The sequence below is a fragment of the Toxotes jaculatrix genome, chromosome 16, assembly GCF_017976425.1.
Source record: "Toxotes jaculatrix isolate fToxJac2 chromosome 16, fToxJac2.pri, whole genome shotgun sequence".
NCBI classification, from domain to species: domain Eukaryota; kingdom Metazoa; phylum Chordata; class Actinopteri; family Toxotidae; genus Toxotes; species Toxotes jaculatrix.
In genome coordinates this window covers 15,276,809-15,299,955 of record NC_054409.1, presented here as the reverse complement: position 1 = coordinate 15,299,955, position 23,147 = coordinate 15,276,809, and the positions used below count along the sequence as shown (strand labels likewise).

Below are 23,147 nucleotides of genomic sequence, written 5' to 3'. Positions count from 1 at the left end.
TCAGTATGATTCATCAGTACAGGAAGTGACAGTTATGATTTCTAGAAGAGCAGCAGAGCACCATTGTGCTTTAGGTATTTTTGCTGTTGTTGCGTACCATTCTTTAAGGCCATCAAACCACCTCAAATTGACTGATTACATGGACTTTCTGATTGATTACATGTGATTCCAGCTTATTTTATTTTCCGCATGTCTTACGCTTGACATAACGTTGACCACGTGTAAGCTGATCTCCTGTGTCTGTGGGTTACTGCCTTAGAGTCTTGAAGTTCCTCACTTAATCCCTTTTTTCCCCACATAGCTTTAAATCTTCAGACACAAGCCTGATCAGAAGTTGACACGCGGAAAAAAACATCCGAGCCGTTTACAGAACTGAGCACTTCCTGCTGCTTCACAAAGTAGTAATCAGAGCATCAGGACACGCAGAGCAGACATGTGACACACAGCAGCACCTGAACTCTGCTCCTGAAACCTCTCCATCGGCAAGGTAAGACACTTTATGTGCAACTAAATTAATTTAAGATCTTACAATACGGTAGCTGAGGTGATGTAGAGCTTCATTTTGTCTTTAGCAATAAAAATACGCTTCTGATGAATGTTACTTCCTCACTGATGCAACTACAACTGTGCGTTTCTAAGGGAAGTGTCTGTCTGTATCTGACTGATCTGAAAATGTTACATAGTTTTTTGGGGGGTTTTTTTTTAAGGACTGTGAACATTTCCTGTTTTTATCAGTCAAGATTACCACAGTCTGCATGACACTGCTCCAGAGATGTTCTTCTGCAGACACTGAAATGAGCTGAAGTCAATTTTGATTACTTTTTATTCCCACATCCATCCCTCTGCAGCAAGGTAAGACACTAACGTGTCTCTGCGGACACATTTAAAAATCTTTGTTCTGGTTTACTCTTCCTGGGTTTTGGGGTCTACTGTTTCCTTTTGTAGTGGTAATGGAGAAAGTTGCTTTAAAAAATGCTCCTCTACAAATGTTTTGTTTTGTTACCAAAGGAAATAGATTTGTTTTTATTTTACTTATGTTTTTAACTTTGACAACATTTCAGAAGTTACAGAACATCATGGTTTGGAATCCTGTGTCGCAGCTGAATTTCTTTTTGGACTGAAAAAGATTCAACGTGAATCTTTTTCTGTACAGGCCGCTGATAAGCGAGTTTCACATTTACTCTTAAAATGCAGTAGTTCTGTGCATTTTTCGGTGAAAATGTAGCAGTGGGTGCGGTGGAAGACTCATGACTGTTTCATCATAAGATGTCACCAGCAGACACATGACACATTGATTTTTCCCCTATGTGCGTCTCTTTTTACGCTTTACATCTACAACTGTTCACTGGTTTTCTTACCCAGCAGCGGAACCTGTAAATTTGAATCTTTTCTGTCTTTTCAGATCTTTTATTCAACAATGATGCTCTTCAGCACGAAGGCATGCCTGACTCTCCTTTGGGGAATATCTGCATTGTTTTCCACGGGGACCAAGAGTGTTTCCATCCCAGAAACCAGCAGCAGCAACTCCACTGCTGAACCAAACAACGGGCCGCTCACCACTGAACACGTGCCTTATAATGAAACAGAGACTCAGCCTACGAGCTGGGATCCAACTCAACAACCTGCAAAAGTTACTGTTGCTGCAAAAGTAGAGGCCACTGTCTCACCCACAATGGAAACAGAAGAGATAGTTGTGAGTAACAGAAGTGACAGCTCAAATGACAGCATGGCTGGTTTGGTTGTCATGAACACTGTAGCCACAGCTACAAACAGCTCCACGGTAGCAAGTTCACCACTGCTTCATACATCCACAGCAGCAGTCACAGCTGCAGGTGATGCACAGCGTTCCCATAGCACGGTGATCTCAGAAACAGCTAAACCCACAGCAGATCGGTTGGTAAAACAATCACCCTCCACTTCTACTGACGTGGCAGCACCCACAACAACGCCAACAGCAACAATAACAAACAGCTCCACGGTAGCAAGTCCAGCACTGCTTCATACGTCCACAGCGGAGGCCACAACCGCAGGCGATGCACGGGGTTCCCATAATTCGGTGATCTCAGAAACAGCTAAACCTACAGGTGGTCAACTGGGGGAACAATCACCCTCCGCTTCTACTGACATGGCAGCTTCTGCAACAACTTCAACAGCAACTTCATCAGCTCCAGCTTCCTCGGCTTCTACTAAGACCACGATGACAACAAATTCCACCTCTGAGGCAGCGCCTGTGTTTGGCCACAATTCTTTATCCTTCACAACAACCGAGACACCCACCACCAGCACTGAGCATTTGTCTACGTCTCAGCCCATTTCTGGCACAGGAACCCGCATCGCCACATCGCAGTCTCCTGACTCAACAGGGTCGAGCTTCACCACCGAGACTCTCACTCACACAGTCTTAAATGACTCTGACACCTCAACTTCTAACGGCTCTGCCAGAATCCTGAACCCTTACGTTCCCAAGATGGTTCCATCGACCAGATCAACTCCAGCAACGCCAGCAACTCCAGCAGCGCCTTGTGAAGCCTCAACGAACCCACCCAGCACTGGGGGTCAACCCTGCTCTACCCGGGGCGTGGTGAAGCACTGCCTCATCGCCATTGCATCCCTGGCTGTGTTGGCCACTATCTTCATGGTTTCTACCATTGTCCTATGCACCAAGCTGTCAGCAAGGAAGTACAAGGTCAAGAAACGTCCGCAGGCTACAGAGATGATGTGCATCTCTGCCCTGCTGCCTGAGAGGAATTACACCTACACAAGGCAACGCAATCCTGTCTCTAACGGGGTCCTGGTGATCCCCAATGGTCGAGACAGTGACGAGGAGGGAGGAGATAACCTCACTCTAAGCAGCTTCCTACCAGAAAATGACCGTATTGTTTAGATGGGTTTGCCACTATTGGCATGCTCTTCATCGGACCTCAGACTGGACTGATCTGGCTGATGTGAGTGGTGCGGAAACAGCTTCTGTTTTAATAAACCAATGCTTCCTCTTTGATGTTGGTGGTTTTAGCTTGAATGCACGCCCCATTCCTGTGCAGGAAGAGACATAGAAACCATGAACACACACACAAGAAAAAAAAACAGTTACTGTTTCGTGTGCATGCACCATTAACCATGTCTGACTTTTGATGAGGTCAGGTCATCTGATTTGTATTTTAAGGAAGAGGGAACGTGTTTTGAATGATCTTACACTTGTCCTCCACCGGAGACTTTAAGCCAGGATGAGGAGCGTGATCAAAGATGGGTTTTTTTTTTTTTTAAACATCCTGAGCTGAACCCTGATGGTATTTCAGTCAGCAACGAGAGACAGGAAGACCTCTTCTGTCAAGGGATCGCTGTTCTTTTCTCTGTTCACTTTACAAGTGCTATTCTGGTAGCTGTGAGGCTTAATGGTGTGAATGCCGTTTTCTCATTGGTGATAGACTTTCTGTGACTCTGCTTATGTGGGTGATTGTGAAGAGATTTGGTATCTGTATTGGGATAAGTTATTAAATGAGTGTCTTATATAGCATTTATTGTGGGTTTTTTTTTTAAAATAGTTATGTTATTCACCCTGAAATTTAAAATAAGAACACATTGTGAGGAATTCATTGAAACTTTGTGCTGAAACTGTCCAAAATTAGATCTCAAGAGACAAAAACGTACAAGATAATGACAAAGTAGTGTTTTTACTCCATGCTCTTACGTGTCTGTGAGAATGTGCTCTGTGAGTCACTTCCCTCATTTATGAAGGGCTTTATAAAAGGCTTTTCTTCTACCCTGGTTTTGATTTCATATTCACTTCCCTTCTGCGAAAAGAAAACAGAGCCCTGAATGCTTAAACGGACTATGAAGCCATGTTTTTTTTTCCCTTCTTCTTCTTCCTTTTTTTTTTTTCTTTTAACATTTAGCAATATGCAGCTGAAACAGACACTGGTGACTATCAACAGAGCAGAGACAAATGTAAACCTGGAGGATGCCCGGACCTCATCTCATGCTCCTGATGACCATATAAAGCTCGACTTGTCTTGACCTATCACAAACACAGTAGACTTGCCAGAAACGCATTCACACACATACATAGTCACTTGCAGGCACGTAGTCACACTCGCTCCCTAAAGTGGTCACACACACCGTGTGAGTTTAATTGCTTGCCTCTGGAGAAAAGACACAACACCACATTGTTTCAGCATGTGCTCCTCTCCTTCCCCCTTCTCCTGGCTGTTACGGGTGTTTTGTCCACACAGGAAACATTAACCTCTTCCTGCATTAGCTGGTCACTCTTACAAACCTCTCTCTGACTCTTTTTTTACCCCATGAGGTCAGCTGTTAGTCATCGGCGTCAGGGGCTGAGGGGTGGACTGTCAGTCCATGGGCTCCTTCTGAAGAAATCCTGGAGAAATGTTTTAGATGAGAAATTGGTGATGATGGTGTTTGAAGGTTGGTTTTAGTAGCCATAAAGTTTTTGTTGTTGTTGTTGTTGTTGTCCTGGTCTGGCACATCCACATGGCCTTACAGGAGAGTGGAGGAGAGGACCCTGCCCCCACAGCACATTATAAACTCCTACCTAACAAGAACAATCTGTGTGCAGGCCGGAGAGCTCAGACACTCTTGGGAAAACTGAAGGGGGAGGAGAACAGAGGAGAGGCAGAAGGAGGGATTTGTCCTCATGGTTAACGACATTTTTTTCAATATCCAACCTCCTGCCTGAAATCTGAAACTGCAGAAGTGGCGTGGCTCACCAAGCACTTTGCTGGGCTCTCTCTCTCTCTGTTCCCTTTTTTCCAGACTGGTCTCACTCATCCTCCATCAGAGGTGATTCCAACAGAGACACTTCTTCTCCTACAGTGGATGGTGAGTAAAATGTTTTGTCGTTTCATCTCACATAGTTTTTCCTCAAAATTAATCTTTCCATTGAACGTTGCGCACTATGGCAGAAAAGTGAGTGATCTGACAGCATCATGATGCCTTCAGAGCAGCCTCCAGCCTCACGAAGAAAGAATATGACTATAAAGTTAAAGAAAACATTTTGTTTTAGACGTTAAAATGGACAGAAGACTGTTAAACGACTGTTAGATGTTAAAATGGACATTTTTTTTTAATCGGCTGAGTGAAGAGATTCATTCCATGTGTGTATCTGTCTGCATATGACGGCCTTATGTGCATATGTGTCTGATTGCACAGGCATGTGTGGCTGTGTATATTTGGTCTGGGGTGAATAGGTGATTAATTTTGGAAAAGAAAAAACTCCTCCTTCTCCAGATGAGCACAGCGTTTCATGTGGCGCACAGATGCAGCAGAATAAGGATGAAAGTGTGGGAGCTGCTGCCAGTTGACACACAGGCCGAGCAGAGAGCTGACTGTGATCCAAACAAATAACTACGCCAGACTAAAGCTGAGTTTAAAGGGTTGGTTCATCCGGTTTGCAAGAAATACATATTTTCTTACTCCTTGTGGTATCTGGTGGTAGATAGTTGTGGTTTCATTTGCCCTTTTATTTAACTCTGGGTTTCTGCCACTGTACAGCATGCATGTTCAATAGACTCATCTCATCTGAATGAGTAAAAGTCCAAGGTCAAGTTGGAATAAGGCCAATAAGTAAAGACTGTTTAAAGACTGATTTAATTATGGTTTTGGTACAGTCCAGTGAAGTTACACTGGATGTCACCTAACTGAAATGCTGTAGAAATATGCACAGTGTACAGTATTGGAGGTTTTCACCAAATGGATCCTTCCTTCTCTATATAGTCATGTACTAGGCCCAGTTTATGTCTCTCATGTATTGCTATTATGTCGCAGTTGCGGAGCTCAACATCAGTTTTACAATGCAAAGCGTTTAACAATGATTACCGCTGTTCTGAAGGTATTTCCAGAATCCTGACAATCCTGACTCTTCCAACCATGAGGAAAAAACAGATGCTTTGACTCAGTGATTCGTATGTAATGGCAATGCATGAGAGAAACAAACTATCTTCACATATGGCACTGACATTTCAGGTTCTGACGTTTACTGTTATTTACAGATCCTGAGGGGATACGATGCTCCCGATGGCCCTTCATCAGATTGGTCTGTGTGTGATGTTTTGCATCAGCAGCAGTTTGGCCACACCTCTACCTTTTTCCAGTTTGATGGAGGGAAGTACAGATGAGGAAGACCTCAGTTATTTAACTTCCTCCCTGCCCACCAGCTACTTTTTCTCTGAGAGCCAAACCACAGCTGGTGGACCCACCCGTGTGGAAACTGACTTTTTGAGTCAGGTTGTGAACTTTCTGGAGGAGAACATGCTCCTCATCCTTGTTACAGCCATCTTCATCCTTCTTGTGTTTCTTATTATCTGTGGGGCAATTTTCATGAGCCGGAGGCGAAAGGTCAATGCCTACTACCCATCCTCCTTCCCCACAAAAATGTATGTGGACCACAGAGACAAAACCGGAGGTGCTAAACCCTTTAATGAAGTGCCAGAAAAACCAGCTCCCGAGCAGGAAACTGAGCCACTGGACTCACACAAGCAGCTCCAGGCCGACATCATGAGGGCTGCCAAGAGCCTGCGCACGCCAAATAAATGTGTTGATGCTGCAGAGGGAAGTGACCACAGTCAGAAAGAAGTAGACCACAGTCCCGAGGACAACTCTAAACCAGATGGCAGCATTTTGGATCAGCAGCTTCCGAGTCTCCCTGAGGAAAAGGAGCCATGCGAGCTCTCTGACAGTGAAGGGGCCACAGCAGGAGGCAGCCCAGAGCCGAGTCCTCCAGAGCAGCCTCATCCAGTGGAAGATGACTCACAGGAGCCTTTGATTGGCAGGAGTCTGCGACCCTCTTCTCTGCATATTCACAATGACTCTGCTACACTTCAGCTGATTGCAGGAGAGAAAACAGCCTTCTAACTACTCCGAACACTTTGGACCAAGTATACTCTCCACTTTGGATCCACCAGTTGCAGTTTGTCCAGAAAACTTCAAAAGTTTCCACAGATTTGCAGAGTGAAAGGTCAAAAAGTCCCATCACTCGGTGTTTTATGTTTTTGTTCAGTGCAGGAAAGATACATGCAGCAGAACTTTCCTCTCGTTGGATTTTATAAACATGTCTCATGAAGTAATGTCTTTAATGTCTGGCTTAAAAAGAATTCCTTTTATGGAGTTGTTTTGTTGTTGTCATTTGGTTAATTCCTTAGTGGTATGGTCCCAGTTACCACGTATTTCTGTACAAAAACACGGAGTATTGACTAACTTTATACAGATCAGTATGGTTTAAGATGTAAACACTTTTTAATGTTTTTATTTAAGTACAATTAAATGCATAGATTATCAGTAAACCTCAGGTATAGACCTGTTTAATTACAGACCCCACCTTGACATGTTATAGCAGGAAAAGCAGAGTTCATAACATATCCATTTAATTTAGGTGAACTAGTTCTACAAGCACTATACTGTGCATTGTCCATCATTAACAAAATGAGGCACACCTGTGCTTTTCCATCTAAGAAGTGTCAACATCTCTTATTCAGGCTGTTCAAAGGAATAAACTGCACTCGAAACAAAACATGATACAGGATAGTTTTATTGCAGACTATCAAGGAAGCATCACTAAATAATAATATAAAATACACTTAAATCCAGTGGACCCTTTTCATTCTTTCAAACCACTGTGCTTCATTGCATATCAAAAGGTCAGTGCTTAGGGTGCAGACAGGATACCATGACAGCTCTTAGCTTTAACCAATATCTCCATCACACCACTCAAAATAAAGACTCCTCAAGCTCGAAATCTTAAAATATATCACAATCTCAAAAATAAGGCTCAACTTGTGCCAACAACCCGAACAGTGCTCACATTGTGCGTTTACGTGACAGGCTACGAGATAAAAGTATGAAGGGTTAGGGGGCCATAGACTAAAACAGGTGTTACACGATGGTGTACTTCATCAACATATAAGGTGTGCGTTTTCAATACTGCAGGAAAGTGGACTACTGCTACTTCTCTTCCAGGCAGCAGGAAGCGAGTAGTGGCGTCCAGCTCAGTTCGAGAGTGCTCTGTTTAATTGCTGGCCCTGACTGCCTCCTGCTGGCCGTCCTGTTGCTTGAAGCGATAGTCAGCCAGAGCAGCCTTGATGGCATCCTCCGCAAGCACTGGGAAGGAACAGGAGTTAAAGGCTGAATATACATACTTGTGTGGTACAGTGTGGAAAAAGAGGGAAATCAACAGAAGAATTCACTGGAGACTTACTGGAACAGTGAAGTTTAACCGGTGGAAGACTGAGCTCTTTGGCAATGTCAGTGTTTTTTATAGTCAAAGCTTCATCCACCTGAGAAGAAAAGCACAAACTGTAGCTCCAGTAAATACAAAAACCCTTCCAGTCAATGGTGAGACATGAGCAGAGCGGAATATATAAGAATGAAAGAAGTCAAAGAGAAGTCTATAATGTGTTCACTCACAGATTTGCCCTTCACCCACTCGGTGGCCAGAGAGCTGGAGGCGATAGCAGAGCCACAGCCGAAGGTCTTGAACCTGGCATCCACAATCTTCCCCTGGTCATCCACCTCAATCTGTCACAATGAGAGTTTTTATAGCTTTGGCTCTATGTTTTAATAACAGGCTGTAATCCATCCATATTCAGTGACAAACGCACCTGGAGCTTCATCACATCTCCACAGGCTGGAGCTCCCACCAACCCTGTCCCCACATTCTTGGAGTTTTTGTCCAGCGAGCCCACATTCCTTGGGTTCTCATAATGATCAACCACCTTCAGACGACAGAGAAAGTAAACAGTGTCAGGAAACGGTGAATCAAAGTGAGTTTAACAAACTGTTGACAGTACTCCATAATACTAAACTAAATGAGAAGAAACCACATGACAATCAGAAAAATAAATGCCTAGAAATGTTGTGCATTGCTGTTATACAAGTACAAGTTTCCTCCATTACATAAGGGACACTGAAATAAACAGATTAGGACCGGATTTCATTGTCCTCTATACCAACTCCTGCATCCTGCTCTCCTCCCCTTGTGTCTGCTGAGTCATTCTGACCACGACATGAACTGCAGTGCATGTCCTAAAGCAGCACACTTCATGCACAAAATTTCATGTGATTTTACTCCACATCCGTGTTTTTGTTTGCTCTCAAAACTCAGTTATCTACATATTTATGATCCTTCAGCTTTATAACTAATTTTCTGGTATAGAACAAATGTAGTTAAATGAAATTCTCTTTATGATATTAGAGCTTTTTAAGGAACTTTTTTATGCACATACACAACACAACAGCAGATCTACGGCCATTTTGCCAGATGGGATGTCGACTCTAAAACTAGATTTACCAGTTAGTGGCTCATGGTAATTTTGCTGCACAGCCACAAAAAGCCTTTCAATAAAGGTATATTATATTTCAACATCCAGGGAACACAAACCATCTGTTTGCAAGTATAAACCTAGTTAACTGTTTCCGCCATTCTGATTTACTCTGTATCACCCTGTTGCATCAGACAGTCACGTCACACAACGAAACTTAAACTAAACATCTAAACATCTGAATATGGTTATGTTTCATAAGTGAAATATGGTGCACTGGCTAGAAAAATAATCAATTCTTCCACAGGTATTTTACAAGTTGTCTCAGCCCTTAAAGCTTATTAATCGGATGTGATTCAAGTATCAAAGCTGTTGCAGTGGCCAGATGGGGGACAGATTAGTGACGTTATTCTTGTCTTCAACTTGCTAACTAGCTGTAATATGAAAGAAATAACTCATTTTAGTTAATCTGCTGGTGTTTCATAAGTGCCAATTTAACTGTGTTACATACCCCCTCGGTATGACATGTAACCCATATGGAAGACTGATGTAACCTAGGACATTTTACAAAAGCAACCTTGTACAGGGTTTCAGCAGGGTTCACAAAGCTACCTTCAAGACCTATTTAATACCATATACAATGTTTTTTTTTTTTTTTTTTTTAAGCCTATTTCATTATAGCATAGACCAAACTATAAAACTATGATGGGAAACCAGTAGCGATTACACAGCCTGGAGTTATGTATTATTGTAAAATGTTTATCTGTACTTCCATGTAGTATGTAGCAATGATCCCTTATGATTACATAATTATAATATGATATATTTATGTTTATATATAATTAATATTATTACCTGAGCCACGTAAACACTAACAAACTGTAATTACTCAGTTGTAATATTTGTAAACATAGGGCAAACAGCAGCTTGCACGCTGTCGCCAGTCCCCCGTTAGTAAGGCTGTAACTGACTGGATGTTTTACCTTCTTGTGGTAGCAGCACTGGGTGATGAACTCCGGAGCAGAGAGCCTCCTGGTGAGGAAAGAGAGAGGACTGAGACACTTCTTCGCCACAGTGCCCGCCATGTTGAGATACAGCAGGAATGACGCACTTTGAAAGAGAAGAGCAGCTCGAGCCCCGGGCAGGCAAGACGTCACCGTCAGGGGGCGGGGCTAATGTAACGATTCTGCGCATGTCCGGTTTATGTAAACAAGCTGAGGGTGCACATCTTTTCACAGTACAATATATCAATGAACATTCATGCTCTAACATTTTATGTCAAGTAGGATTGCAACTAACGATTGTACTAATCATTAGAAGCATCTTTTATTCACGTTTTAATTGTTGCCTTTGTACTACAGGTCTGAACTTAACTTCCGATTCAGCCGTTCAGGGGAGAAACTTTATTTACGGTGCAGTTTCCGTTTTTTTTCTCACCTCTCGCTGTTGTAAACGTGTGTTAGATATTTTAAGTAAAATCTAAAATCCCCTTTTGCTCAGCTTTTGTTCTGTTGCATAACTGGATCATCTGATTTTTAGGGAACTAGACAAGTGTTTACTCATGACAACATTTGCCATGTAACGAGAAAGGAAAAGGAGAGTTGCTTGGTAAATTAGTTACATCTGACAGATGGCATGTATTCAGTATGTTACATAAACAGGAATACAGGTAGGAATTCTGGGCGTCTGTGATATTGCTCTTGAAGATATTGACCCTAGGTTAGTTTCAACTTAGTTAACTTTGCCACATATTCCTTTATTTGGATGACTGTAAGAAACAACAAAAAGCATCACTGTTTCATGGGATATGATATGATGGGGAGGAAATCTCATAGCAAACATATCACACTCTTACAGTTTATTTTAATAGATACACTGACACTCCAGCATTTCTGGTTATATACGCTTTCACACTTTCAAACGTGGAAGTGATCACATGCTGGACACTTTGTTGTGCAAGCCACACAGTTCCTATTCCTTCCATTTGTTGTTCTGGTTTTATTTATCATCTACATGACTATGTACATGTATGTCTATAGTCTTAGTTAATATCATTGGTAAGGTTAATCCTGATAAACAGATTAAAATAGTCTATCTTCACAAATGATCAATGTGAATTTAAAAGCAAGCAGGGTACAGATGTGAGGAGTACTTTATAATCTCTACCACAATCATTTGTGGTTTATTAACATATTAGCATTAATGAGACATTGGTAATTGGTAATAAAATAAATGATGTTGACTTAATTTTGGTGTTATGTGAGTAACTGTGATTTCTTCGTGTGTGTTTTTTGATTATGTGTGATTGTAATGATGACGTGTACAATGGCATTTTTTGTTCTTTGACATTTTATTTATTTATTTATTTATTTAAATTACAGATCTGTAGTCTAAAATAAATGAATTAACGAACCCTGCCTGTGACCAAAGTTTTAACTACAGTTTTGGTAAAATGGTCACACCCTTAAAAAAATGTGAGGGTGGTTTTGTGTGGTTGTAACGAGATTGCCTGTCTGCCTTGTGGGACTGGCTGGCTACTTTCAGACTTGAGAATAACACTTTTTTCAGTTATTTTACCCGTTGTGACAAAGTAAACCTTTCTAAACTACTGAAAATGGTCTCACCAACAAATACAGAACAGATTTTAGGTAAGGGAATGGATGGCAAAGAGTACACTCTCACTTGTTCCATTACATATAAGCTCTGCTTTTTTTTCACAATTTTCGTCACTCCCCAGAAAACAGAAGTGAGACATTGCACTCATCAGCAAAGGGAGCAGTTGGAAGCCACAATAAAGTCACTGCTTCCACATCAAGACAGACGTGAGTACTTCAGTATGTGTTTTGTATGATAAACTAAAACATGTTTTCATGATAAAATTGCTAACTGTTTTATCTGAATTATCTATGTTTACATGTGTATATGTTTATAAAGACAAGAAAGAAAGACATTGTGCCTAATATATTACAGGAAAAGTAACAAGAATGGATGTGGATTACATTGAATATGAAGATTACACTCCAGGCAATGACACTGAAGACAACAACACCGCAGCTGTACTACTGAATTTCAACAGTCCTGAGTCTTCTTTGACTCACGTTCTGGTAGCAGTTAATATTCTTATAACTGTTATTGGTCTTGGAGGAAATTCGTTAGTCATCTGGATCTGTGGATGGAAAATGAAAAGAACGGTCATCACCACCTGGTATATCAGTCTGGCCATTTCAGACTTTTTGTTCTGTGTATTTCTGCCCCTAGAAATATTCTACATGATAACCTCTCACTGGCCTTTTGGGCTGGTTTTGTGCAAGATCACCTCCTCCGCCCTGTTTCTCAACATGTACAGCAGTGTATTTCTGTTAGTTCTGATCAGTGCTGATCGCTGTATAATGATTTCATTTCCCGTCTGGTCACATAACCACCGAACAGTGCAGAAAGCATTTGGAGTTGTCGTCTTCATGTGGCTCCTTTCTGCACTCCTAACGTTGCCCTCACTGATCTTCAGACAAACCACAGTCCATGGCTCAGTCACTCAGTGCTACACACGTTACATGGACCATTCCAGACACAAGGCAGTGGCACTGACTCGATTTATCTGCGGGTTCCTGATTCCTTTCCTAGTGATTGTCTTCTGCTGCTCTGTGCTTGGTGTGAAGCTCCGCAGTTTGACCGTCAAGTCGACAAAGCCTTACAAAGTCATGGCGGCGCTCATCTTGTCCTTTTTCTTCTGCTGGGTCCCCTACCATACCTTTGTTCTTCTGGAGTTAGACTTCAAGAGCCACAGCCTGGAAGTACTTCAAACTGGGCTGAAGGTGGGGGCCACCCTGGCCGCAGCAAACAGCTTCATATCCCCAGTTCTGTATGTCTTCATTGGTAATGACTTTAAACAAACTCTAAAGCGGTCTTTGACATCAAGGATAGAGGAGGCAATGGCGGAGGACTTTCGTACAGGTGCTCTCAATCACTCAAGGTCTAAGTCAATGGAAGTTATCTAAAATTATCATATCCAACGGCATGTTTGACCTTAGATGAGTATAGGTTTTGATTGAAATTGATCAATGATTAATTTATCATGATGGTAAAACCCCGCTGATTTCCACTCAATATCAAATTTGCAGAACACAGTGATCCCATTCAGTCATTTGGAATATGTTGGGTAATGAAGGATTGAACACTGGCATTAATTTTTGTGACTTTCAACTTCAAGAAAACTTTACCTTCATATTTTATGTATTTTTAGATTCTTTTTGTCTGTGAATGAATTGCCTTTGTATTGTTATGTGTGCAAACCAGCTTGCTTCAAATTACCTCCAGCAGAACAAATAAAGTGTTTTGAATTGAATGCTTTTATATTATTTTATATAACGTATATATTATGTACTAATTGCAACACATCACACATCGCTCCTTGTCTGCTGTAACTGTTTCCCAACAAATCAACTTTGTAAAGTTATAACATAATGTATAAGCCTTGTTTACATCTTCTCGTGCTGCCCCCAAGTGACCAGAAAAGCCATGAATGAAGGTTTAAAGATCTCAAACCACACAGTGGCTTGTTTTGTTTGGGAACGTGTGGTGATCCAAGCGGCGGGCTCGCGATAGGCCAAACTGAGAGCACCAGAATCCCACGCGGCGTGTTAGTCCCGCCCCCCATCAGGATACACTTCCGGTTGTTGCTGCGGATGTGTGATGCAACCAGCTGTAAGGATATTTTCCAAACTTCTCACCACAAGTTTCGACGTTCACTTAGAAAATCAAGTACTCCGCGTCAGTTTGAATTAGCACCGCTGTGCCTGCTATTCGCTGCTTTGTATTAGGCTAAACTGTCATTTTGCTCGGTCTTCTTCTTCGCTTGCTAACGTTAGCAGCTCCGTAATCTAGCTAGCAGGGTTTTCTTTGATTTTACTCCTCTTTTGAAGGATTGCTCGCTTAAAGTCTCTCGTCTACTGCCGTTTGTAAGCCACAAACACCAACCACTGGGCCTACTTATGTGTTTGTTTTAAAACGCTGGGTGCCAGCGGAGTCACCCCACCTGTACCTTCCTGTTTAGTGGATCTACCTTTCAATGGCCACCGCTGCCCCCCCTCCAGCCTCTGGCTCTACTGCGGCCACTGAAAACCCGAGTTCCGGATCCACCAGCTCGACTGCGGCCGACAGCGGCAGCCAGGACAGCACATTTGAGTGTAACATATGTCTGGACACAGCCAAGGATGCAGTGATCAGCCTGTGTGGACATCTCTTCTGGTACGTTGCTGTCTTTGTTTTTACGTTTTGCATTATAACCCACCTCAGCCAGGGTATTAAGGCCACAGGCCGCTGAGATGGAGTCCAGATCCTCAGATTTAGTGAGACGGTTTGTAGTCCATCTAATCTTTTTGCTTATATTATTGAACAAGAAACAAACAACATGCCATTTTTTAGTAAATATTGTAAATTTGTCTCAGTCAGTTTGTTCTGGGCCACATGTAATGTTTCACTAATCAAACCTTTTCCCTGTCCAACACCTCAACTGTCATCTTCCTTTGCATCCCCTCTCCATCAGTTGGCCATGTTTGCATCAGGTAAGTTGAACCTGTCTTTGTTATCCTTCTTTTCTTCATTTTCAAATGCCAGTGACAGGACATTTTTATTAATGCTTTATAACTGAAGTAGTTAGTGCCTGAATATGTCTGTCTTTATTTAGTGGCTGGAGACCAGACCCAACAGACAAGTGTGTCCAGTGTGTAAAGCTGGCATCAGTCGAGACAAAGTTATCCCCTTATATGGGCGGGGAAGCACAGGTCAACAGGACCCCAGGTTGGTACTTCTGTGTAGTATTACGGGTCAGACTGACTTAAAACTTCACATATTACGTAATCACAGTCCTCCTCCCTGTAATACTGCAATGGAAAATATGTTTCATTGACATTTTGTAATTGTATTTTGTATTTAGTAATAACTTAAAACTGCACTTTCAAACTGTGGCGATGGCTTTTACACAATTGCGGTTTTGTTTTATAGAGAAAGAACACCTCCTCGACCACAGGGACAAAGGCCTGAGCCAGAAAACCGTGGTGTAAGTACTGTGTACATGTATACTTCTGTGGTAACACCAATTCCCATGATTTCATGATTTTGTGAATTAGTACCTTATGGTTTTCTTGATTCCAAACACGCTGTGCAGCTGTATATAGTTTCTCAGTGCAATACCAGCTGTTAAGTAACATTATGCATTCATGATGAAACCATTACACAGAATGATGTAGGTGCTGTGGTGCAACCCTGTGCTTAATTCATTAACAAAAGATCATTTCCCACTGGGATCTATTAAATGTTAAGTGCTGAGCTGCAGAGGCGTCTCTTGAGAATGACCACAAATTGCACTGCCAGTTGCGTCACATCTAAGTGTATGTTAAACTGCACCTCAGATGAAGATGTGGCCTAAACATTCAAAGAATCCACACACATTTTGTGTTTTACAGGGATTTCAAGGATTTGGCTTTGGGGATGGGGGTTTCCAAATGTCATTTGGAATCGGTGCCTTTCCATTTGGTATTTTTGCCACAGCTTTTAACATCAATGATGGAAGACCTCCTCCAGGTATGTATGTTTTACACACTTCACCATGACCACTCAGTATCTTTTACCAACAACATATCAAATAATCTCTTTTCACCATTTTCCCCAAAAAGCGGCCCCTGGGACGCCACAGCACATGGATGAACAGTTTCTGTCTCGACTCTTCCTGTTTGTTGCACTGGTGATTATGTTTTGGCTGCTGATTGCATAATTTATGGAATCAGCACAAAACATTTATTAAATGCAAGGAAAGACAACATTTTAGGTTAAGCCAAAAGATTTGACAAGAATGAGACATGAAGGCACACGGTTTGTGCCAACATGGTTCTGCCTCTATACATGTTTTGGTTTCCTTTTTTTCCTTTTTACCAAATCATTCACCCGCTTTGTGGAAACAAAACAATGTCAGACATTGTCTCTTTATTGTAGATGATTTAAAATACTGTATTCATGCATATAAGCAATTGAAAGATTAATTTATGAAACAGTGTTCCTCTCCAAATATTTTATTTTACTCAGTTTACCATGTCACTGTAAGTAAATGTAAAATACTGTATTACAGAGTTAAAATGGAGATTGGTTGGTTAACATGAAGCCAATAAATGTGAATTCACTCTAGACAGTAAAGCTATGTAAATAAAAATGTTAATTATCATTTGTCTGTTTTTCTATGAGGGTGTAAATCTATTAGGGCTTCATTCTCACATAAGCCTTAACTTGTCCAGTTAATATGCAAATCAAGACACTGAATTTTAAATGACTTACTCAGTACTAAGAAATGTTGAAAAGTAGAATACGTAGTTATTTTTCATCCTTAATTATTCCACATTTAAAAAAAGGATGTACCTAAAACTCAACCACTTTGTTCTGTAAAAAAAAAACAGAAAATAGATATTTTGGTCATTTTGTGGCAGAGGTTTATAGAAAACAGAATAAAGTACAAAAAAAGTCAGTGTGGTCTAGTCCTGTGTTTCTGACTCTGTCGGTTTCTCTTGAGATTCTGAGTGTGCAACGTTGAACTCTGCTTCATACATAATCTGCTGGATCTTTATTTTTGTCTCGCACCTTTTCTGTGGGGCAAGTCGCTTCAGGGCGGGGACAAAGCTCAGCAGAAACAGTTCATCCTCATCCCGTGGCCTGTTGGGAAATGAGGTGGCATTGTCTTTTACCAGCCATTTTGTAGGGTTTGGGTGTACTTGTGGTGTACTTTGAGAAGAAGGCGGTGAAAGTGACTCTTGCATCAGGCGCCGTTTTCGTCCAATTTTGCTGATGGGAGTGATCTGTGAGCTTGATGGCAACTTGGCCATAACAGCCAGCTGGGCCACCTGTGTCTCTTGAGTCATCGAGGGAAGCTGGGTCACAAACGGCACCTGTGGCTTGAGGTCAGGTTGACTCACAGGGACCTTATTGATGGACTGCGGTGTCTTGATTGCTTCAGACGATGTGGTTTCTCCCTCTGCGCTGCCAGATTCGTTGTCAGGGTTGTCTTGGTCATCGTCATTGTTGCTGCAGATGTTTGCCACTCCACTTCTTGATCCAGTGAAGGGTGCAATAAAATTCATAAGTTGTCTGTATTTCCATCTACTCTGTACGATCTCCCCTTGTTTCTTGCTTTTGATCTCCATTCTGACTTCCTTCAAGTAACGGTCTCTCATGTTCTTCCATTTTCTTTTGCACTCTTCAGCTAGAAAGTAAAATTTCAGAAAGTAAGGAGCCAGAAATCATGGTTCTCCTGAGTCATAACAATGCACAGGAAAGAGGAAAAATTATATTAAAAATAAAGTAACCTGGACAATACACTCAGTGAAACCATACACCCGTTGGAAAGCTGTAACAAAAACATTACAATCTTCGTAAATGTGGGGTTTATTTCAGATGTTTTATTGGATTACACTAAATGGTACGAGTGTACCTAATAAACTGGGAAGCGAGGATGTAGCCTAATGCATGTACGGTATAACGTAAAAGGGATATTAAATTATAGAAAAACACTACTTTAAAATATCTTTGTTATTTTATAAAGTTACATAAAGGTGACTGCTTTTTATTTTTTCTTTATATTTATGTTGCTACGCCATGTCTGGACGTCACGGTTGCCGCTCCATCACTCCAGGTGACTCCGTGCACCTTTCGGTATGGGGGGCCTTTAACCAACACACCGCCGTGCTGCCGCCGCCGCTTCCACGAGACTTCCAGAAGCTTTCGCTTTGCACGGACTTCGCTGTGTAAACGAGCGAGACGAAAACCACGCGGCTCGGTAAACACAGCGAGCCGGTGACCCCGACCATGTTTCCTTCTCCGCCGTGCCGTGTTGGACACGCGGCTGGCGCCACAGCAGCAGAGTCGGACTCTGCCGTTCGGTGCAGCGCGGCCTAAAAGGCGAGCGAGCGAGCCGCGGCTGCTACCGCTAGCACGGCGCGCGCGGCTGCAGTCACACCACAGGGCTGAACTTGCGCGGTTTAAAAAAAGAAATAGCAGAAAAAAACTACAAAATGCCTACAAGACACATGAAATACCTCTAACTGCTAGAAACACTTGGGTTTTCTAATTTCTGTCTGCTTGGTCGCCCGTGCCAGTATCGGCATAGCAAATATTAACTGGAAGTAAAGTTGTGATAAACAAAAAAAAATAAAAACAAATACTCACATGGGAGACCCAGTAACATGCTGATGTTTCTCCACGCATTTGCCCGACTTTCTGTGCAGCGGTAATTCGGCAAAGTGACATTGTACAGCTCTGGGTACTTAAATACGGCCAATATTAAGTTATCGTCCATTTTGCCCTACTGTTGTGTCTGTGCTGCGCGGACGCGGAAGCGGCAGTCTTCTCCCGCCTTTTCCGCCCAGCTGCTGCCACAACGCAACGCGAATTATCGCGAGTGGCGGGCTGTCTGCCGCGCTCTGTCGCTTCACCGTTCACTAATGGCCGTTGTAGTCTTTTGTCACAGGGGGGCGCACGAGTGCGCCCTGGCCTCCATTACCGCTTTGCTCTATTGTGCGTGGAAAAAGAAATGAAAATCCACATTTTGTCATTATTATGTCCCAGAGACGGGGGCTAGCTTTTGTAGGTAGCAAGTCAGAAATAAAATAATGTTGTTCTCGGACCCTTTAAATAACCGCCATGATCCTGGTCTCTTGTGAAAGGTAACAGTTTGAACATTTTTATCAGTTTTGATGATAAATTGCATTATTAAGTACATCACAAACTACAAACACGGTTGTATATCATAAAAAAAGACTGATACTTGTAATTAACTGTAACAAAAGCTGTAAAGTAAATATTTATATACTGGTACATAGGAGTGATTTCTCTTCTTAGTATACTACTCCTTAGTTTGCTGTACAGGTCAATTTCGGTAACATAAACCTACTTAAATAACAAAACATATGGTGAGTTCAACTCCACCTTAGTTCAGAAAGCCTGCATAGTGATATTGAAGCCAGACAAACTAAACACCAGGTCCCAGAGCTCATTTTCAGATTTCAAGGAAAAGATGTGAAAAAAAAAAGAAAGTTGAGGGAAACATAATATTTGTATTTACGCAGCTATTAGGTCTGCAGCCACAGAAAGATTCCTCTCCAGTCTCCAGGGTACTGCTATCTGACAAGTGTTTTCTTCTGTGTCTCCCTGCACAAGTCTGGAGAAAACACAGAAAGGAAGGTTGATCCTCTGCATTTCCTGGTCACACAGCTGCAATCTCCAGTTCCACAGGAGGTTTTGGGCCCCGGTCCAGCAGTAAGCAGAGACACTGAGCTTTTTCACGCGTCGATAGTCTCATGCCATGTCGGGTTCTCTGGTCATTTACCAACAGCCAGTGTCTGGGTGTATTTTATAATCCTGTGTCTCCTGTTTGAATCGAGCTGATTAGTTTTGTGTTCTTTATTATTCATGTTTTAATTTTTCCTCCCACTGACCTGCTATTTAAGCAGCCACTTGATATGTCTGATCCCAACACATAATCTAAAGGGCATGTTAGTCAGTGCTAATTACGCTGAAAAGAACCTCACGTCAGCACCATCAGAACAGTTACCATTCTGCGCGATAATCATGTAGTATTTCTCAGAATTAACTGTCTTCAAAATGCGGCATCACAACATGATAAAACAGAAAAGTAACTGCAGTGTCTTTTTCAGCCTGGTATGGATCAGGCTTTTTTTTGTATAATCTGAACTAGTGTTTAACTGACTTATGCTTCTGTGAGAGTAAAATAAATCAGCTGCTAAGTATTGTCAGTTTACCTTTTATATCACTTCAGGGTGTGTTTTTGAAGGGTAGTAGCGGGGCATCACAAAATCATGTGGTGTTGAATGGAAGCATTTCTGCTGCTTATGTTTGTGAGTGAAAATCACTTTAAATTGAAGAGAGCAGTCCAAGCAGCTCCTCAAAAATCCATTGGTGGTGCTTTCCTTCACTTCTTGTACCAAATATTGCTCCTACAACAACAAAATGAACCTTTATCATTCTAATCCCCAGTAATGAATTTTGAACTGTTTGAACCAATGTGGATGTGGTACAATTCCTTCTTTTGAGAACCACAATAACTGCAGATAGTGATCTCACATGCTCCGCAAACTATACGTCAACAATCTGGACGCTATTAAACCCAAGTGAAAAGGATGGGATGGTGTTTATTGTTATCTGTTTTCAAAAGCCCTTATAAGAGGAGCTTAAGACAGATTGTGGAAATCCATTAATTCGTGTATTGCCTTGTATGAAATCACAGGATTTGTTGGGGTGGGGATGAATTTAACCTGTAATAGCTTTACCTCAGCTGCGCACATTGTCAGAGAAGTCAGACTGAAAAGACTGCACCATACAGATAATACGCATGATGCATGACTGTGAACACAACCCACATGGAGGTATCCCTTTTTCTGAATGTACCCTTGCCATTTGTGCTTATCTGCATTGAGTAGCACATACAAATCTATTAGTGTCACCACACACATCACTAGCACTGACAAAATGAGTCACTCATTCATCTGCAGCTTCCTAATTACTGGGTGAAATTAGCATGCATTGTTGTTGTCAGTGCAGCCTCAACTTGTGTAATTTACCAAACCTATCTACTAATTTGCACAAGATCATTGGTTGATAAAGCTAAATAGGAAACTGACATTATGAAATAAATTTAGGAGCTAATCCTCAAGTTCAGCATACACAAGTCTCTGGCCACACCAAAAAAACGTTCATCTTTAAATCCAGGTTTCTAATACCCAGCAATCCCCTTTTCTCTAAAACCTCAACAATAAGGATCTTAGGAGCTCTCCACTTCTCATTTTATGCAGTGAAATCTGATTTCTTTTGGAGAAAGGAATGAGGCAAGATTAACTGAATCTGCCGTCCTCCCTAACCTCTTCACAAAACTGCCCAGATTAGCTAGGAATTAAGTTTCAACCGTTTTATGTGTCTGGTCCATAGGGGGGATTATAGTTTTACTATTTTTTTGCCTCCCAATTTCACTATAAGGGCCTGACACTGTTGTAGAGAGTGGAGAAGGAGAAGAGCCGCTGAGCCTGAACAATCGAAAAGTGCTGTGTGTCAATATCCTGTGATCAGCATTGCTCGTGTTTTATTGGAATTTCTTTGGAGATGAATGGACTGATCAAGATGGAGAGACAGAAGTTTCCTTTCACTATTGAAAACATATTGAGCAAATATCCAAACAGTAATGGAGACAGAAGAGTGTGTGGGACAAGTGGCGCTGGACTAAAAGAGAAGACAGTGAGTCCTGTTGGAGACCAGACAGAGACTGTTCATCACTCCTGCATGTGCTGCTGCTACTGCTCCCACTGTGGAGACATATTCAGAACAGATTTCATCCATGAAGGTAAGATCAACCTGTCAGCTGTATTGGCTCGTTTCGTTACATGGTTTTGTCATTAGTGTCACTTACTCTCCTGCTTAACCTAAAATCAGATGTCCTCCCTGTAGCTTGTCAGTATGGATGGCCCCCGGCGATGCTCTCAAACCCATGCAGGCTGGGAGAGGCTCACAGAGATGAGCATTCACCCGGCCAGGTGCAGAGGCGGACCAGACGTCACCGCACTATTTTTACAGAAGAGCAGCTGGACGCACTGGAGGAGCTGTTCCTGCAGAACCAGTATCCAGATGTGAACACAAGGGAGAAATTAGCACAGCGCACTCACTTAAGAGAAGAAAGAGTAGAGGTAAGACTGCTGTGTCATATTCAGTCCTTTCAATAAATAATAATGTTGTTCACACAGTAATACACAGTTTTAATAAGTCTGAAGAATCCTCCTCTCAAAATCCTCAAATGTGTTCATTTTTAAAATACTGTATCTGAAAATGGACATAACAGTACTGGATTTAGTCAATTTATTATGTTTTATTAAATGTCTGTGTTGATTTATAACATTTGACAATGCTGTGTAATGGTGTCATTCCAACTTTTCTTCTAGGTTTGGTTTAAAAACCGAAGAGCAAAGTGGAGGCGTCAGAAAAGACTATCATTTGGTGTGGGAAATACTGAAAACTAAATTTTGTACCGTAAATATGGATGACAGCATTGAAAAATAAGAGAGCTGTGTGTGTATGTGAGTGTGTGTGAGTTACATAAATACTTTTTGTTTTTCATTTTTTGTTGTTGCTATTTTTGTCAAATGTAATAGCAAAACAAAATCATTTTCCCTCCATAAAATAAACAAACATGGAGCTTTTTGTGTCAGCCAAAAACATGTGGCTGTAAACAGTTTTGTAGCCTATTTGTAAAGCTGGTTGGTTGAGTGCATAGTCTGTAGATGGATTGTTCTAGCTTGCACCATTTGTGAAAAACGTGGCCTTTATTACAAATAAAGTTCTTTTTAAAAGAGATGGAGGTGCTTCATATTTATACAATCCATAATGTACGCAAATTAAAGCATCATACCAATTTAAAAGGTGATATGCAATGAACAGTTCCAATTAGAAGTGAAATATTTCATTTTTATTTTTTTAATTCAGATTTATGTTTTGGGGAAAAAAGAAAAACGTAGAAATCTGATTCCATCAGACAGATCTCTGTAACAAAATAGTGATTACTAAGTCTGGGTGAGATATTGTACATAGCATTGGACAGCGTATTAGATAAAGGTGACATTGGACTAATCAGCAATGATGAACATTAATTGCACATAAATTCATCATATCTGTCATCAATATTGTCCTACCTGTACTAGATTTCTTTTGGGGTCGTAGTTTCAGCTGCATTCTTACACACGTTGTAAAAGTTTTAATAAACAGAAACACTGGGAAACTGTTTATCGAAATTTCCTGAGAGTCCGTAAACTTCCTGTGACGTAATATTTCACCCCGTAGGAA

The 23,147-nt window shown here is 41.5% G+C and overlaps 7 protein-coding genes and 1 long non-coding RNA gene across 10 annotated transcripts; 5 read left to right on the top strand and 3 right to left on the bottom strand.

The window, feature by feature from the left end:
- Window positions 1-92: 92 nt before the first annotated feature.
- On the top strand, window positions 93-3,514 carry selplg (selectin P ligand). Of its 2 annotated transcripts, XM_041058724.1 has the most exons (3): window positions 95-487; window positions 736-852; window positions 1,403-3,514. In XM_041058724.1, exon 3 carries the CDS (start codon window positions 1,418-1,420, stop codon window positions 2,882-2,884), a length of 1,467 nt encoding a protein of 488 aa, XP_040914658.1. In that variant the 5' UTR covers window positions 95-487; window positions 736-852; window positions 1,403-1,417; the 3' UTR covers window positions 2,885-3,514. The 2 variants fall into 2 exon arrangements, with proteins under 2 accessions (XP_040914659.1, XP_040914658.1); XM_041058725.1 differs by lacking the exon at window positions 736-852 and having other exon boundaries at window positions 93-487.
- A 368-nt stretch (window positions 3,515-3,882) lies between these two features.
- tmem119b (transmembrane protein 119b) lies at window positions 3,883-7,429 on the top strand. Its single transcript, XM_041058726.1, has 2 exons — window positions 3,883-4,836; window positions 6,006-7,429. Exon 2 carries the CDS (start codon window positions 6,022-6,024, stop codon window positions 6,865-6,867), a length of 846 nt encoding a protein of 281 aa, XP_040914660.1. The 5' UTR covers window positions 3,883-4,836; window positions 6,006-6,021; the 3' UTR covers window positions 6,868-7,429.
- Window positions 7,430-7,522: 93 nt separating this feature from the next.
- Window positions 7,523-10,405, bottom strand: LOC121195320 (iron-sulfur cluster assembly scaffold protein IscU-like). Its single transcript, XM_041058727.1, has 5 exons — window positions 10,253-10,405; window positions 8,610-8,723; window positions 8,416-8,526; window positions 8,207-8,285; window positions 7,523-8,109 (listed from the first exon to the last, which is right to left on the bottom strand). The coding sequence occupies exons 1-5, from the start codon at window positions 10,352-10,354 to the stop codon at window positions 8,018-8,020; spliced, it is 498 nt and encodes a 165-aa protein (XP_040914661.1). The 5' UTR covers window positions 10,355-10,405; the 3' UTR covers window positions 7,523-8,017.
- Window positions 10,406-11,806: 1,401 nt separating this feature from the next.
- On the top strand, window positions 11,807-13,609 carry LOC121195202 (chemokine-like receptor 1). 2 transcript variants are annotated; one of them, XM_041058503.1, is made up of 3 exons: window positions 11,807-11,917; window positions 12,007-12,091; window positions 12,240-13,609. In XM_041058503.1, exon 3 carries the CDS (start codon window positions 12,254-12,256, stop codon window positions 13,262-13,264), a length of 1,011 nt encoding a protein of 336 aa, XP_040914437.1. In that variant the 5' UTR covers window positions 11,807-11,917; window positions 12,007-12,091; window positions 12,240-12,253; the 3' UTR covers window positions 13,265-13,609. The 2 variants fall into 2 exon arrangements, with proteins under 2 accessions (XP_040914437.1, XP_040914438.1); XM_041058504.1 differs by lacking the exon at window positions 11,807-11,917 and having other exon boundaries at window positions 12,088-12,103.
- Window positions 13,610-13,860: 251 nt separating this feature from the next.
- On the top strand, window positions 13,861-16,779 carry rnf185 (ring finger protein 185). The gene is made up of 7 exons (XM_041058508.1): window positions 13,861-13,970; window positions 14,320-14,513; window positions 14,812-14,830; window positions 14,953-15,065; window positions 15,270-15,324; window positions 15,731-15,848; window positions 15,941-16,779. The coding sequence occupies exons 1-7, from the start codon at window positions 13,959-13,961 to the stop codon at window positions 16,036-16,038; spliced, it is 609 nt and encodes a 202-aa protein (XP_040914442.1). The 5' UTR covers window positions 13,861-13,958; the 3' UTR covers window positions 16,039-16,779.
- On the bottom strand, window positions 16,730-18,650 carry si:zfos-128g4.1 (transcription factor Adf-1). The gene is made up of 2 exons (XM_041058506.1): window positions 18,474-18,650; window positions 16,730-17,511 (listed from the first exon to the last, which is right to left on the bottom strand). Exons 1-2 carry the CDS (start codon window positions 18,601-18,603, stop codon window positions 16,787-16,789), a joined length of 855 nt encoding a protein of 284 aa, XP_040914440.1. The 5' UTR covers window positions 18,604-18,650; the 3' UTR covers window positions 16,730-16,786.
- Window positions 18,651-21,231: 2,581 nt separating this feature from the next.
- LOC121195204 (homeobox protein goosecoid-2) lies at window positions 21,232-22,333 on the top strand. Its single transcript, XM_041058507.1, is given in 6 exon segments — window positions 21,232-21,267; window positions 21,270-21,301; window positions 21,303-21,393; window positions 21,396-21,657; window positions 21,747-21,997; window positions 22,250-22,333. Coding segments are annotated over 6 exon segments (750 nt in total). The 3' UTR covers window positions 22,328-22,333.
- Window positions 21,375-23,130, bottom strand: LOC121195206. Its single transcript, XR_005895448.1, has 3 exons — window positions 22,997-23,130; window positions 21,724-21,919; window positions 21,375-21,619 (listed from the first exon to the last, which is right to left on the bottom strand). It is a non-coding gene; the product is annotated as an uncharacterized LOC121195206 (long non-coding RNA).
- Between the last annotated feature and the right edge of the window lie 17 nt (window positions 23,131-23,147).

Bases quoted from the DNA above. Each gene is read 5' to 3' on its own strand.
- selplg (XM_041058725.1), top strand. From the start codon at position 1,418: ATGATGCTCTTCAGCACGAAGGCATGCCTGACTCTCCTTTGGGGAATA.
- tmem119b (XM_041058726.1), top strand. From the start codon at position 6,022: ATGCTCCCGATGGCCCTTCATCAGATTGGTCTGTGTGTGATGTTTTGC.
- LOC121195320 (XM_041058727.1), bottom strand. From the start codon at position 10,354: ATGGCGGGCACTGTGGCGAAGAAGTGTCTCAGTCCTCTCTCTTTCCTC. The intron at 8,724-10,252 runs GTAAAACATCCA...TGTCGTCTGAAG, and splicing joins AGTGCTGCTACCACAAGAAG to GTGGTTGATCATTATGAGAA. The intron at 8,286-8,415 runs GTGAGTGAACAC...TTTTCTTCTCAG, and splicing joins AGTGGGTGAAGGGCAAATCT to GTGGATGAAGCTTTGACTAT.
- LOC121195202 (XM_041058503.1), top strand. From the start codon at position 12,254: ATGGATGTGGATTACATTGAATATGAAGATTACACTCCAGGCAATGAC.
- rnf185 (XM_041058508.1), top strand. The intron at 15,325-15,730 runs GTAAGTACTGTG...TGTGTTTTACAG, and splicing joins CTGAGCCAGAAAACCGTGGT to GGATTTCAAGGATTTGGCTT. The intron at 15,849-15,940 runs GTATGTATGTTT...TTCCCCAAAAAG, and splicing joins TGATGGAAGACCTCCTCCAG to CGGCCCCTGGGACGCCACAG.
- si:zfos-128g4.1 (XM_041058506.1), bottom strand. From the start codon at position 18,603: ATGGACGATAACTTAATATTGGCCGTATTTAAGTACCCAGAGCTGTAC. The intron at 17,512-18,473 runs GTGAGTATTTGT...TTTACTTTCTAG, and splicing joins CATGTTACTGGGTCTCCCAT to CTGAAGAGTGCAAAAGAAAA.